This window comes from Aquarana catesbeiana, linkage group LG06 (assembly GCF_042186555.1).
Source record: "Aquarana catesbeiana isolate 2022-GZ linkage group LG06, ASM4218655v1, whole genome shotgun sequence".
NCBI lineage: Eukaryota > Metazoa > Chordata > Amphibia > Anura > Ranidae > Aquarana > Aquarana catesbeiana.
Window position 1 is genome coordinate 3,816,405 of NC_133329.1, and position 12,851 is coordinate 3,829,255.

A 12,851-nucleotide genomic window follows, 5' to 3' on the forward strand; every position below is an offset into this window, starting at 1 on the left:
TGAAAAGACCAGAACAAACAATTACTGCTCCCTTGATTATAGAAGGAGCCAAAAACTAAATTTGCCTAGCAACCTACGCTAAGAGGGTGTTCCATCTGTAACACGCAGGTCATTATAAAAGGTGGGAGGACATCTTGGGTGTTGAGTGATAACGAGGTGGTTTGATGAAGTCAATCATGTTTCAGCACATGGGTCAATTATTTAAAAACTTTGCTTTGGTGTCATTGACACCACAGATCAGCCATTATTTTTCAGCACATGGGATTATTATTTAAAATTTCACTACTTTGGTGAATTTTTGGGGGTTTATAATAACTTGTGGTGGACTCAAAAGAAGCACATGGAGATTGATGGATTTTTTTTGCGTTTATTTTTTTTATTGATGATTAGGAATACTCAACACATAGGCATGCTATATGTTGGTGTACAACATTGGTAGCACAGCACTATTTGTATATATTCGATGACATCTGCTACTGCTTAATCAAAAAACAAGTTCATGAGATGTGGATAGAGGTATTGAAGTGTCACGGAGGATTTTGATTTTTCATCTCTACAGATTATGTAGGAAAGATTTCCCGGAATCATGCAAACAACACTTATGTATGGTAAAAATATGTAAAGTTATTAGGAAATAATAGGCAAAATGATGTTCTCAATGTTGGCTCTCAAACTCAGGATCACCAAAGACTGTTTTTTGGGTAAATTGAGGGTTGAGATATTCTACAAACTTCGGATCTCTCAAAAACTCCAGTGGGAGGTCTGTGCATTGTTGGAGATTCTATGGGGAAAGTAACAGAGCTTCTACAGCTCCAGAAATTAGAGTCTCCAACTGATATAAGAACCTGGAGAGTAGGGATGAGCTGAACACCCCCCGGTTCGGTTCGCACCAGAACTTGCGAACAGACCAAAACTTTGCACAAACGTTAGAACCCCATTGAAGTCTATGGGACTCAAACGTTCAAAATCAAAAGTGCTCATTTTAAAGGCTTATATGCATGGTATTGTCCTAAAAAGTGTTTGGGGACCCGGGTCCTGCCCCAGGGGACATGTATCAATGCAAAAAAAGTTTTAAAAATGGCCATTTTTTCGGGAGCCGTGATTTTAATAATGCTTAAAGTGAAACAATAAAAGTGTAATATTCCTTTAAATTTCGTACCTGGGGGTGTCTATAGTATGCCTGTAAAGGGGCGCATGTTTCCCGTGTTTAGAACAGTCTGAGAGCAAAATGATATTTCAAAGGAAAAAAAGTCATTTAAAACTACTCGCGGCTAATAATGAATTGCCGGTCCGACAATACACATAAAAGTTCATTGATAAAAACGGCATGGGAATTCCCCACAGGGGAACCCCAAACCAAAAAAAATGACGTGGGGGGTCCCCCTAAATTCCATACCAGGCCCTTCAGGCACTTTTGATTTCTCCCATAGACTTTTAAAGGGTGTTCCGCGGCTTTCGAATTTGCCGCGAACACCCCAAATTGTTCGCTGTTCGGCGAACTGCCGAACAGCCGAACAGCCGATGATGTTTGACTCAAACTCAAAGCTCATCCCTACTGGAGAGTAATCGATCAATGTCCCCTCAATAGAAATATCTGTTTTGGAAAGACCAGCAATTTAATACTATACAATGTTCCCCCGCTGGAGCAAATGGGATCATGCTTTGGGTACAGGATTGTATATATGGAGGTTTTCTATTTGTGTGTGTGTTTTCTATATTGGTTGAACTGGGTGGAATTGTGTCTTTTTTCAACCAGATAAATTATTTAACTCCTGTAACTATGTATGGAAGGAAGGAAGGAAAAGAGAAAGAAAGAAAAAGAAAGTAAGAAAGAAAGAAATGAAAGAAAGAAAGAAAAGAAAGAGAAGGAAAGAAAGAAAAGAAAGAAGGAAAGAAAGAAAAGAAAGAAGGAAAGAAAGAAAAGAAAGATAAGAAAGAAAGAAAGAAAGAAAGAAAGAAAGAAAGAAAGAAAGAAAGAAAGCAAGAAAGAAAGAAAGAAAGAAAGAAAGAAAGAAAGAAAGAAAGAGAGGGAGGAGGAAAGGAAAAATCCAGTAAGGGTTTCCTATGGAGGTATTGTTTGTGAAGTAGAGTGTTCCAGCCTCCATACCTTTGCATACACCTGGCAGACAGGTGTGTGAGTGACGGGCTCTTTGCGTGACTTCTTTTCTATAAATGGTATCTTGGAGAGCGGAGCTCCTGCTGTGTAGAGCTGAGGTCTGTACGGTGAGCCCAGAAGATGTTCAGTCTCTTGTGGATTGTGGTGATGGTCTTCTATTATGTGGAGTGTGTGTTGGCTCTCTCGTTAAACTCCTGCATTGTACTTCTGAATGGGAAGAGTCTGTACAATGGGACAAAGAAGAACCCTTCAGCTGTTATCCAGCTCATCATGGGGCTCATTAACCTCACTATGCGTGGTTTGTTGTTCACACAGTTTACTGCTATGTTCTTCCCCAATTTTCGCTTTGAGGGAATATATCATGTAGCATCATTTTTTCTACCATTCCAAATGTATTTCAGCAGCTGGCTGATATCTGGGCTGTGTGCCTATTACTGCATCCGCATTGTTCACTTCACCCAACAAGTCTTTATTTGGGTTAGGAGGACCCTCTCCTCTTGGCTTCCATGGGGACTTCTACTATCCGGAGTTGGCTCCATCGCACTGTCTGTCGGGAACATCTGGACTGTTAAAATGACTCCAATGTATTACAACAGTACACTCCTTGTTACCAGTTATATGGGAAGCATACCTTTAAGTCTCACGTACACAGCAATATCCATCTTCCTGGGCTTCTGCCTCCCGTTTATTATCAGTTCCGTCTCCCTGCTGACCACAGCGGTTTCTCTGTTTAGACACATCTGGAAAATAAAGCATCAAGATTCTGGATTCTCTCCTGCACAGGTCCAAGTCCATGTCAACGCCATCCGAACAATGATCCTCTTACTTCTATTAGATGTCATCTTCTTCATATCTGAAATGGTTGTGTACAATCTCATGTCAGTTATTTGCTGGATTGTAATAACTGTCTTTCCGACACTGGAAGCCACCATCATTATCCAGTCCAGCGGCACACTGAGTAAGGTGATTCTGGGGAGACTCTGCACAGGCAGAGCAGTGGAAACTAATTCATAAGGGTTATATCCTGCTGCTATATACTGTCACATACAGTACCCCATTATATACACTATATAGTCAAAAGGTTGCTTGACCAACACACCTGTATGGGCTTGCTGCTTACCCCATTTAAAAATCATGGACATGTACTGCATTGGTATCCTTTAAAATGGCCTCCACTCTTCTTGGAAGGTTGTCCACAAGATTTTGGAGTGTCAATGGGAATTTGTGCCCATTTGTAAGGTTGGGTATTGGTGCTAGTTGTGAAGACCTGATCACTTGCTGGTGGCACTGTGCTTTCCAAAATGGAAGGTTGTAGTTCCGGTGTCCACCAGCGGGTGTCTCCCAGCAGCCAGAAGATCCCAGTAATCAGTTTTCTCCTGATGCTGGCTGCTGGAAGGGTATTTAGGTCCTTCCCTACTAGTGCCTCTTGCTTCAGTGTTTTGCTGCTGCCAGATTCAATTGATCTTGATCTTGCTCTTACCCTAAATCCTTCTGCCTTGTACCTGCTCCTGATCCCGGTTTTGGTTCCCCCTTCCCATCAGTTTCCTGCACCTCCAGTTTCCCATGGCTTTTCTGTGTTCCCCATTTTGGATACTTTGTATATAGTTAGTTGTTAGTTAGGCTTTCTGTTTGTTAGGTTAATTAGTTATGCATTCTGCCACTGGGGTTTTTTTGGTTCACTTGTATTCTCATGTTTGCTGTGTGCTGGTGTCGGGAAGGATTTTGTCTCACTGGGAATAAATCTCATTTAAAGCATACACAGTCTGGTCCCAGTCTCTCGAGTGCAGCCATGCAGATCTGGCCATCCCTTCTGCTGATTCTTGACATTGGATGAGAAGAGACGGTGCACCATCAGCATTCCAGTTCCTCCCAAAAGTGTTCAGTAAAGTTGAAGTCAGGTACTGGTTTTGGGTGAGAAGAACTGGCTCAGCATCGGCAAACCAATTCATCCGAAAGGTGTTCAGTAAAGTTGAAGTCAGGTACTGGTTTTGGGTGAGAAGAACTGGCTCAGCATCGGCAAACCAATTCATCCGAAAGGTGTTCAGTAAAGTTGAAGTCAGGTACTGGTTTTGGGTGAGAAGACCTGGCTCACTATCGGCAATCCAATTCATCCCAAAGGTGTTCAGTAGGGTTGAAGTCAGGTACTGGTGTTGGATGAGAAGACCTGGCTCACCATAGGCATTCCAATTCTACCCAAAGGTGTTCAGTGGGTTTGAGGTCCAGAGGCAGGGCCGCTGATTGGGGGGGACCACCGGTCCTCCTGTAGGTGGCACACTAATGCCCCGTACACAAGGTCGGACTTTGTTTGTTAGGATTTTTTTTTTAGGATTTTTGTTAGGATTTTTTCCGACGGATGTTGGCTCAAACTTGTTTTGCCTACACACGGTCGCACAAAGTTGACGGAATTTCCGATCGCCAAGAACGCGGTGACGTACACCACGTACGACGAGACTAGAAAAGGCCGGTTCAGAACCAAGCGCGGCACCCTTTGGGCTCCTTTTGCTAATCTCGTGTTAGTAAAAGTTTGGTGAGAGACGATTCGCGCTTTTTCAGACTCGTGGCTTTCAGATCGTTTTCTGACGTTCAGTTTGTGCTTGTGGGTTTGTACCTGCTCTTCAGTGCGTGCAGTCAGTTCGTATCGGAGTTTTCTGTGCGATCTTGTCCGCTCGTTGCTGTTTTTCAGGTCGCTCTTCACAGGCCTTGCTGTTCTTCAGTGCGTTCTGTTACTTCGTTCTGAGCAGCCGACCGTTTTCTAGCCATGTTTCGTATGCGTACTCCTCGTAGAGTTCGTGCTGTGCGGCGGCTTGGTGTTGGGGTCCTGACCTTGACACAAGTCCAGTCCATGAACAGGGTGGGGAGGAGTTCATGGACCAAGAATTGGTTGCTTCAGCATGACCAGTTCTGTCATATGCCTTTGCTCCGTGAGATCCGTGAGAATAATCCTGATGATTTCAGGAACTTTCTCAGGATGACGGACCCCGTGTTTCACCGTTTGTTGGCTTCGCTGACCCCCTATATCAGCAGGCAGGATACCTGCATGAGGCAAGCCATCACTCCGGAGCAGAGGTTGGTCGCTACCTTGCGGTATTTGGCCACAGGGAGAAGTCTGCAGGACTTAAAGTTCTCGACAGGCATCTCCCCCCAGGCTCTGGGGATCATTATCCCAGAGACCTGTTCTGCCATCATACAGGTCCTGCAGAAGGAGTATATGAAGGTAAGATTTTTATCCTTTTATATCACATTTTATGGTATTGAATGTTTGCTAATATATTGTATTTCTTTCCTCATTCCCTAATTACCATGATTGTATTATGCTGTGAATGTCCCCTTTGTCCTCACGCATGCTGGATTTTTATGTAATTATTATTTTAGGTCCTTCATACATACTTGCCCTTCAATAACCTCCCCAGCATGGTGTCTCTTGCCCTATATTCACCTCATGTAGTCACTTAACAATGTATTTTATCAGCTCCATAGTAGTGCTTTACCCCAAACACCCCCTAAAATGTTTGGAAATGTTATTTTTGATTTAAATTCAGGCAGAGGGCCAGAGGCTTTTTTTTTGTGGTGTCCCCAAATTTTTTGTAACCCTCCCTCCCCCAACTGCTAAGTCAGCTGATCCCAATTCTCTATCTATCCTCAATCATCTATCTGCTGACTTTGTCAAACCCATACACACTATACCCATCTCTTTAGTGCTCAGATTTATGGATGAATTCCCCAAAGCATGTAGTGCAAGGGCCTGCCTGTATACTTTCCAATGGTACTGTTTAAAGTTCTTGTATCCTATTATGATCTTGATAGGTAATAGCAGAATGTCCAAATGTCCTCAAATGTGTACAGTGTGTATTTATATCTTTGTATTATGACACTTCTTACCTGTCCAGTGGTCTGCCAATAGTGTAACTAAGGAGGGGCTGTTCCAAGTAATACCCTGTATTTAGGCATTCATCTCTCAATGAAGTGAAGAGGGTTACCTGTCCAAGAGTTCCCCCCCCCCCTATAATGTTAGAAATGGCCCATGAGAGGAGGGGGGGGGGAATATGATAGGTGTACCTTATACTTTGTTGTTGTAAAATTCCCCTTAATAAATGCTATCTGGAGGTTGCCCCAGAATGTTTGTGTCTAATCTGCTTGCCATGTTTCTGTGAAAAAATAGTAATGTTTATTGTTTTTTCCTCAACAGTTTCCTTCAACGCCACAGGAATGGCAGACTGTGGCCTCCCACTTTGCCCAGCGGTGGGACTTTCCTAACTGCGGAGGGGCAATTGATGGGAAACACGTCCACATCGTCCCACCACCCAACTCGGAGTCGTACTATTATAATTACAAGGGGTTTAATAGTATAGTGATGTTGGCGGTGGTGTTGGCTAATTACGAGTTCTTGTATGTGGACGTGGGGAAGAATGGCCGGATGTCCGATGGTGGAGTGATCGCCCAGACGGAGTTCTACAGGCATCTCCAGAATGGCAGCTTGGACTTGCCACCTCCAGAGGACAATGTTGAAGGTCTCCCATTTGTGTTCGTTGCTGATGAAGCGTTTGCGCTGGGGGACCACCTAATGCGGCCATTCCCGATGCGGACCCTCACCCCGGAACAGAGAGTTTTTAATTACCGGCTGGTCAGAGCCCGAAGAGTGGTGGAGAACACATTTGGAATCCTGGCCAGCCGGTTCCGATTATTTCTGACACCCATCCATATGGCGGAGTATAAACTGAACCATATAATACTGGCGTGCTGTGTTCTCCATAATTTTTTAAGAAAACATTCAGCCAACTATGCTGGCTCAGTTGGGCCTGAGGCCGGAATCCCAAATACATCAACAATGACGGCGCTTGAAAGCGGCTGTCCTGGCTTGCCCTCCCTGAGTGCCCGTGATGTCCGGTTATGATACCTGGAGTTCTTTGCGGGTAGGGGGGCTATCAATATGCCAGACAATCTGTGACACCTTTTTCAAATAAAAAACAACCAAAAGAAATTCTTGGTGGACATTTACTGCTTGTGTTTGTTTTAGCTGACCCTGACAGAAATGTGTTGAGTGCAGAAAATGTCGTGATTGGGTAACCTTATAAAGAATAGTGTTGGCTGGTACTTCCTAAATGCCAAAACACATTTCACTACAAATGCACTTGCAACTGCACTGAACCTGCACTTGTAGTGCAAAGTGTATTTGCCCTTAGGAAATAACCCCCATTTTTGCATAAAACAGCAATTACATCACCCCAAAAGTGTTGTATTGTAGTGTTGAGACAATAATCCACACATTCTTGAGTAAGGCACTTTTTTATACCTGCACAATCACATGTGCATTTACCAAAGGTTTTTAAAACAAAACAACATGTTTGTTGTATAACAATTTTTGGGGGGGCATTATCAAAAATCGAAATATCCATTTCAGATAAAACAGGCCTGTGTAAAACCAACAAGAAAGCCAAAAAACTTGAACTTACAAAGTTCACATTAGGTAAAACCTGAAGGCTATATCAGACATGAGTATTTAGGAACTGGGTTTGATATAGCGTTCAGATGGGGGGAAATCACCCCTGGAAAAGCCAAATTTGGAAGATGCACACCAATTTACGAATGTCAACATGTGCTATCTGCCATCAGGGGGGATCAAGGGACGTGTTTTGGGGGAGCAAGCCCTTCCTCAACGCTACTTTATAATTGAGTAAGGGGTTGCACCCCCAAAACGCGTCCATTGATCTCCCGTGATGGCAGATAGCACATGTTGGCACACTGTGTGCATCCTCCAAATTTGGCTTTTCTAAACATTGTAAAAATTTTAGTAAGATAAAACAGGTGATTTTGTGGGGTTTAAATTCGCCCCTCTGGATCACCATCACCTAAAAAGAGATAAAGAACAAAAAAAAACAGGTCTCAAAAATCTGCCAACATCCATCTCTTTTACCTGAGCCTGTGGTCGCAGACACTCACCTGTTGTGGTGCCAATCTCCACCACGTCTTCTTCTTCCTCCTGCTCAGCTTCTTGGGTTGGTATTTCCTCTTCTTCCAGAGGGGGGGGGGGCTCTGGTCTCCTCGGATAAGGGGTGTCCTCCGAGTCTTTTCTCCCCTATGTAAAACAAAAATGGTATAATTAGCACACAGATATTTGATGGCAGAACTAGAAATAGGAAACATTGCTTGGAAGTGGGGTACAATTGTCTATTTTAGCCGAGTTCCAAGATGTATATTTTTTATTGTCCTTTGTCAAGCTGCAATCTTTTACCTGTTTTGTACAAGCTTCACAGATGTAGCCTCCCCATAGTATACACTGGAGCACCTGTGTGCCCCCCCCTAATAAAAAGGGTGTTCTGGGGTCCCACACTAGTGCTCCAGTGTCCAGGTGTGAAAACAGCTGCTCAGTGTCCTCTCCTTACACACAATCTAGTTTGCATTTCATTCTAGTAACAAACCCATCTACACAAACAAAAATTTGGCATCCAAGTAGGCCCCAAAAAAATGTGTGAAAATGCATATGGCCTAAACAATGGTGTTCTAGAGGCCGAAAGAAAAATGTTTGATACGAACGAATAATGGGCCCATGAACATTAAAGTTGACCTTTTTAAACGTTACAATTACTAAAAGCATATGGAGCAGAACGAAGGGAATAAAGACAGAAAGAATAGGAACACAGCACAACTACTTACTTTTTTGCAGCACTCTCCGGATCTTTCGGTACTGCTCTGCTCTCTCAACTTCAGGTCCGACCACCGCTTCCTGAGCTGATCTTTAGATCTTCGTACCCCGAAATTCCTCTCCAGACTCCGGACCACTTTACCAATGATCTTGGCCTTTCTGATGTTGGGGTTGGGGTAAGGCCCATTTTTCCGTCATAGTCGGACTTCCTCATGATGTCGACCATCTCCAACATCCCCCCAAATGACATATTTGTGGCCTTAAAACATCTCCTTCTGGATCGGGACGTGCCTGGATCCGGGCTTTCCTCCTCCTCGTTGTTAGAATTATCACGCACCTGTTGTAACTCCGCCATCATGCTCTTCCCCCACTGCGCCGAACGAAAAGGGGCGGGGAATACACTAGAAAGAACGTCAGGGGCGGGCGGAGTTACACGCATGCGCAGTGTGTATAAAGCGTAACACGCGTGCGTATTACGTACGATCTGTGAGCGGAGGAAGGAGCATTGGACACGCCAATCGTAAGAACGAAGGTAAGAGACAAACTTGTGCCTATACTGCTTCTAGATTGAGGCCTATATTGTAACAAGATTAGGAGAGTTTTGTCTGACATTAGGCTTTGTCTTGTGTTGTGTCTTGCAGTGAACATGGATATCTTAATGAGAGATACTGACTTCATGTCACTATTCATTGATATGCTAAGTGAGCTGCCCTGTCTGTGGGAGATTACCCACCCCCATTTCAAGAACCAAGCAAAGAGGAAGGCAGCACTGGAGCAATTGTGTGAAATTGTGAAGCAAGTGATCCCCACGGCAGACATCACTTATTTAAAGATCTTCATTGGTGGCCTGAGGAGCACATATCTGAGGGAGCGCCAGAAAGTCCTGGATTCACAGAGATGACATCTATGTCCCCAGGATGTTGTACTACGACAGGCTGCATTTTCTGGCAGGCCAGACTGAACCCAGGCCATCCCTCTCCAGTCTTCCTTCCACGCTTCCTTCCCCCCTGGCTGAGGCTTCTGACGCTCAACCTGGGCCTTCCAGGCCATATGTGGAGGAGCCCAGATTGAGCCAGGTATAGCATTCCTCTAAATATTTCTGCTTGTCCAATCAATGATGTTAACTAGATGTTAGTTGGGAGTACTAATTTAGGATTGTGATTGATGATGCAAAAACTAAAACCATGTCCCTTTTTCATACACAGGGAAGTCTCAGCCAGGAGGTGGCCGGGCCGAGCCGGCTGGCTGATATCAAGGTCCCTCCACCACACCTGAAAACAGAAAGTGGCAGTAAGACGAGTGCCCTAGAGGAGGCGGCTATCAGATTCTTTTGGAGGGCTACAGAGGTCCTGGGAGCACCCCACACCAGGCAGGAGAACATTGCTGCATTCATTGCCTATAAAATGCAGAGGATGGAGGAGGGCCAAAAAGCCATGTGTGAGGCCCTCATATCAGAGGCTCTGGAGAAAGGTATGAGGGGCCAAATGACACCTCAGACACAGCTTTGGGATGGTCGTCCTCCTCCTCCTGCAGGTCCTCCTCCTCCTCCGCCCTCTCCTCCAGGTCCTCCCAGTCCTCCTCCAGGTCCTCCCAGTCCTCCTCCTCCTCCAGGTCCTACTCCTCCTCCTGCCACATCTCCAACTGCACAGCCACAGCCCGGAAGGAAGCGTGAAAGGAAGACCAGAGAGTGATTGCCCTGGGTCCAGTCTGATCGGCCAAAAGATGCAGCCTCTTGTGGTACCACAGCCTGGGGACACAGATGTCATCTGCTGCTATCCGAGTCTCTGTGAATCCCGGACCAGACTGCACTCCCTTACATATGGACTCCTCAGGCCACCAGTTTTGATGTTGAAGAATTGATGTCTGCCGTGGGGGTCCCAGGCTTCACTAATTTCTGCTGTTGATCCAGTGTTGCCTTCCTCTTTGTTTGGTTCTGATCCCTTAATAAAGGATTTTTGTTTTGAATTATATTCTCCTATGTGTTTTACTTCAAAAAGGACAGTTTGTTTGTGAGGATTTAGGTGAAATGAACAAGGGTCACCAACAACAAACAATCTCCTTGAGATTAAATAATAAAAGATATCAATGGTGTTGGGGTAACTTGACACACAAAACACACACAAAAATATTCTGGAGTAAAAATAAAAATAACATTGAACAAAGATCAGCCTTGGAAAAAATCCAAACATTAAAGAAAAAAAAGGCTTAAAATCCAAAAAAAAAAACATAAAAAATATAAAACTGTCAGATGTGACAACTAATAACAATATATTGAGGGAATCCCACTAAAAAAACACAAATAAAACTTTGTGAGAAGTGTGTGTGAATATGAGCAGCAAAACGACTTCATTCTTCTCACATTATAAAGAAGAAGAGAGTGCGCTGTATTAAACCATTTTGAACATTGCAGCGTGACGAAAGTGCTGTATCAATTGCGAACGCTAAGTTTACTAGAACGAGCTGTCCCGTGTCGGAATTTCTTCTGAGCATGCGTGGCACTTTGTGCGTCGGAACAGGCCACACACGGTCAGAATTGACGCGATCGGATTTTGTTGTCGGAAAATTTTATCTCCTGCTGTCCAACTTTGTGTGTCGGAAAATCCGATGGAAAATGTCCGATGGCGCCCACACACGGTCGGAATTTCCGACAACACGCTCCGATCGGACATTTTCCATCGGAAAATCCGACCGTGTGTACGGGGCATAAGGGGCCTGGACAGCAGGAGGATTGGTGGAGAACAATTCCCTCCATGTCCCTCACCCAGGTTTCTCCTCCTCTCCCTCCCGCCGGCTTTTAGCTGCTGGGTGAGAGACACGTAGGGATGATTAGCCTGGCTGGCCACCTCTGAGCTCTTTCCCCACCCCCCTCCTGCACTCCCAGCTGGAACAAGAAGATGGGAGGCTGGAGCAAAGAGAGAAGACATCCAGGAGGAGGTGCACTGTGTTGTGCTCTCCTTGCTGTCAGAAGAGCATTCCACTATACAGCATATTAGTCCGCGCATCGCTCTTACTATATATCGCATTGCACTGTATACACACAGCGCCCCCTATCCACATTTCCTGCTTCCAGGAGAAAAGCAGCCCTTGGAGGAGATAGGGGGCGGTGTGTGTGTGTACAGTCCAATGCGATCTACAGTAAGATCCGGTCTCATGTCCTGTATACTGTAGGTGAATGCTCTTCTGACGGGACAGAACACAGCACCGTACTGCTGGCTATTAGTGGTCTTCCCCCTGTAAGTTGGGGGAGGGGGATGGGAGGCTATCTGTGTTGGTAAAAGTGATGGGGATTTAGGAAGGGGGGGTAGTTGAATCAAGAGAGGGGATGCTTGTGCTGGGGGGATTTCGGTAGGGAGGAAGAATTTGTGCTGAGAAGAGTAATTTAGAGGGGGTTGTGCTAAGAGAATGGATTTGTAGGGATCTGTCCTAGGAGGGGGATTGTAGAAAGAAGATTTGTGCTGGGAGGGGAGATGGGGGTATTTTGTGCCAGGAGCGGGTGGGGGAATTTGGGGCTGACAGGAGGGATTGGGGGGGCATTTTTGCCAGCAGAGGGGATTTGGGGGGAGAAGATTTGTGCTAGGATAGAAAGGGGGGGGCATCAGGTAGGCTGTACGAGGTCCCGTGATTCATAACAGCGGCCCTGTCCAGTGGGGTTTAGTAGGGATGAGGTCAGGGCTCTGTGCAGGACACCCGAGTTCCTCCACACCAAACTGGTCGCACCACGTCATTATGGAGCTGACTTTGTACACAAAGGGGGACAGTCATGGTGGAACAGAAAAGGGTCTTCACCATATTGTTACCACAAGGTTGGAAGAGCACAATTGTCTACAATGGGGGTTCATTTACTAAAATTGGAATGTGCAAGATCTGGTGCAGCTGTGCATGGTAGCCAATCAGCTTCTAACTTCAAATTAAAACAAAATAAACTCATGTGCTGCTAAAATGACTCGACAGTAGTGTTAGATTGTGTTGAATGTGTAACTAGAACTCCTTCTACCACTCATTAAAGTGTACTCTGTCACTGGGTAAAAATTAGTAAATAAACAAACAGTGGTGCGCTGTTCCTTTAAATAGTCACAACAGTGAAATTGCTACATT

The 12,851-nt window shown here is 44.9% G+C and overlaps 1 protein-coding gene across 1 annotated transcript; it reads left to right on the forward strand.

The window, feature by feature from the left end:
- The first annotated feature begins 2,236 nt into the window (after window positions 1-2,236).
- On the forward strand, window positions 2,237-3,130 carry LOC141147385 (taste receptor type 2 member 40-like). The gene has a single exon (XM_073634617.1). The coding sequence runs from the start codon at window positions 2,237-2,239 to the stop codon at window positions 3,128-3,130; it is 894 nt and encodes a 297-aa protein (XP_073490718.1).
- The last annotated feature ends 9,721 nt before the right edge of the window (window positions 3,131-12,851 follow it).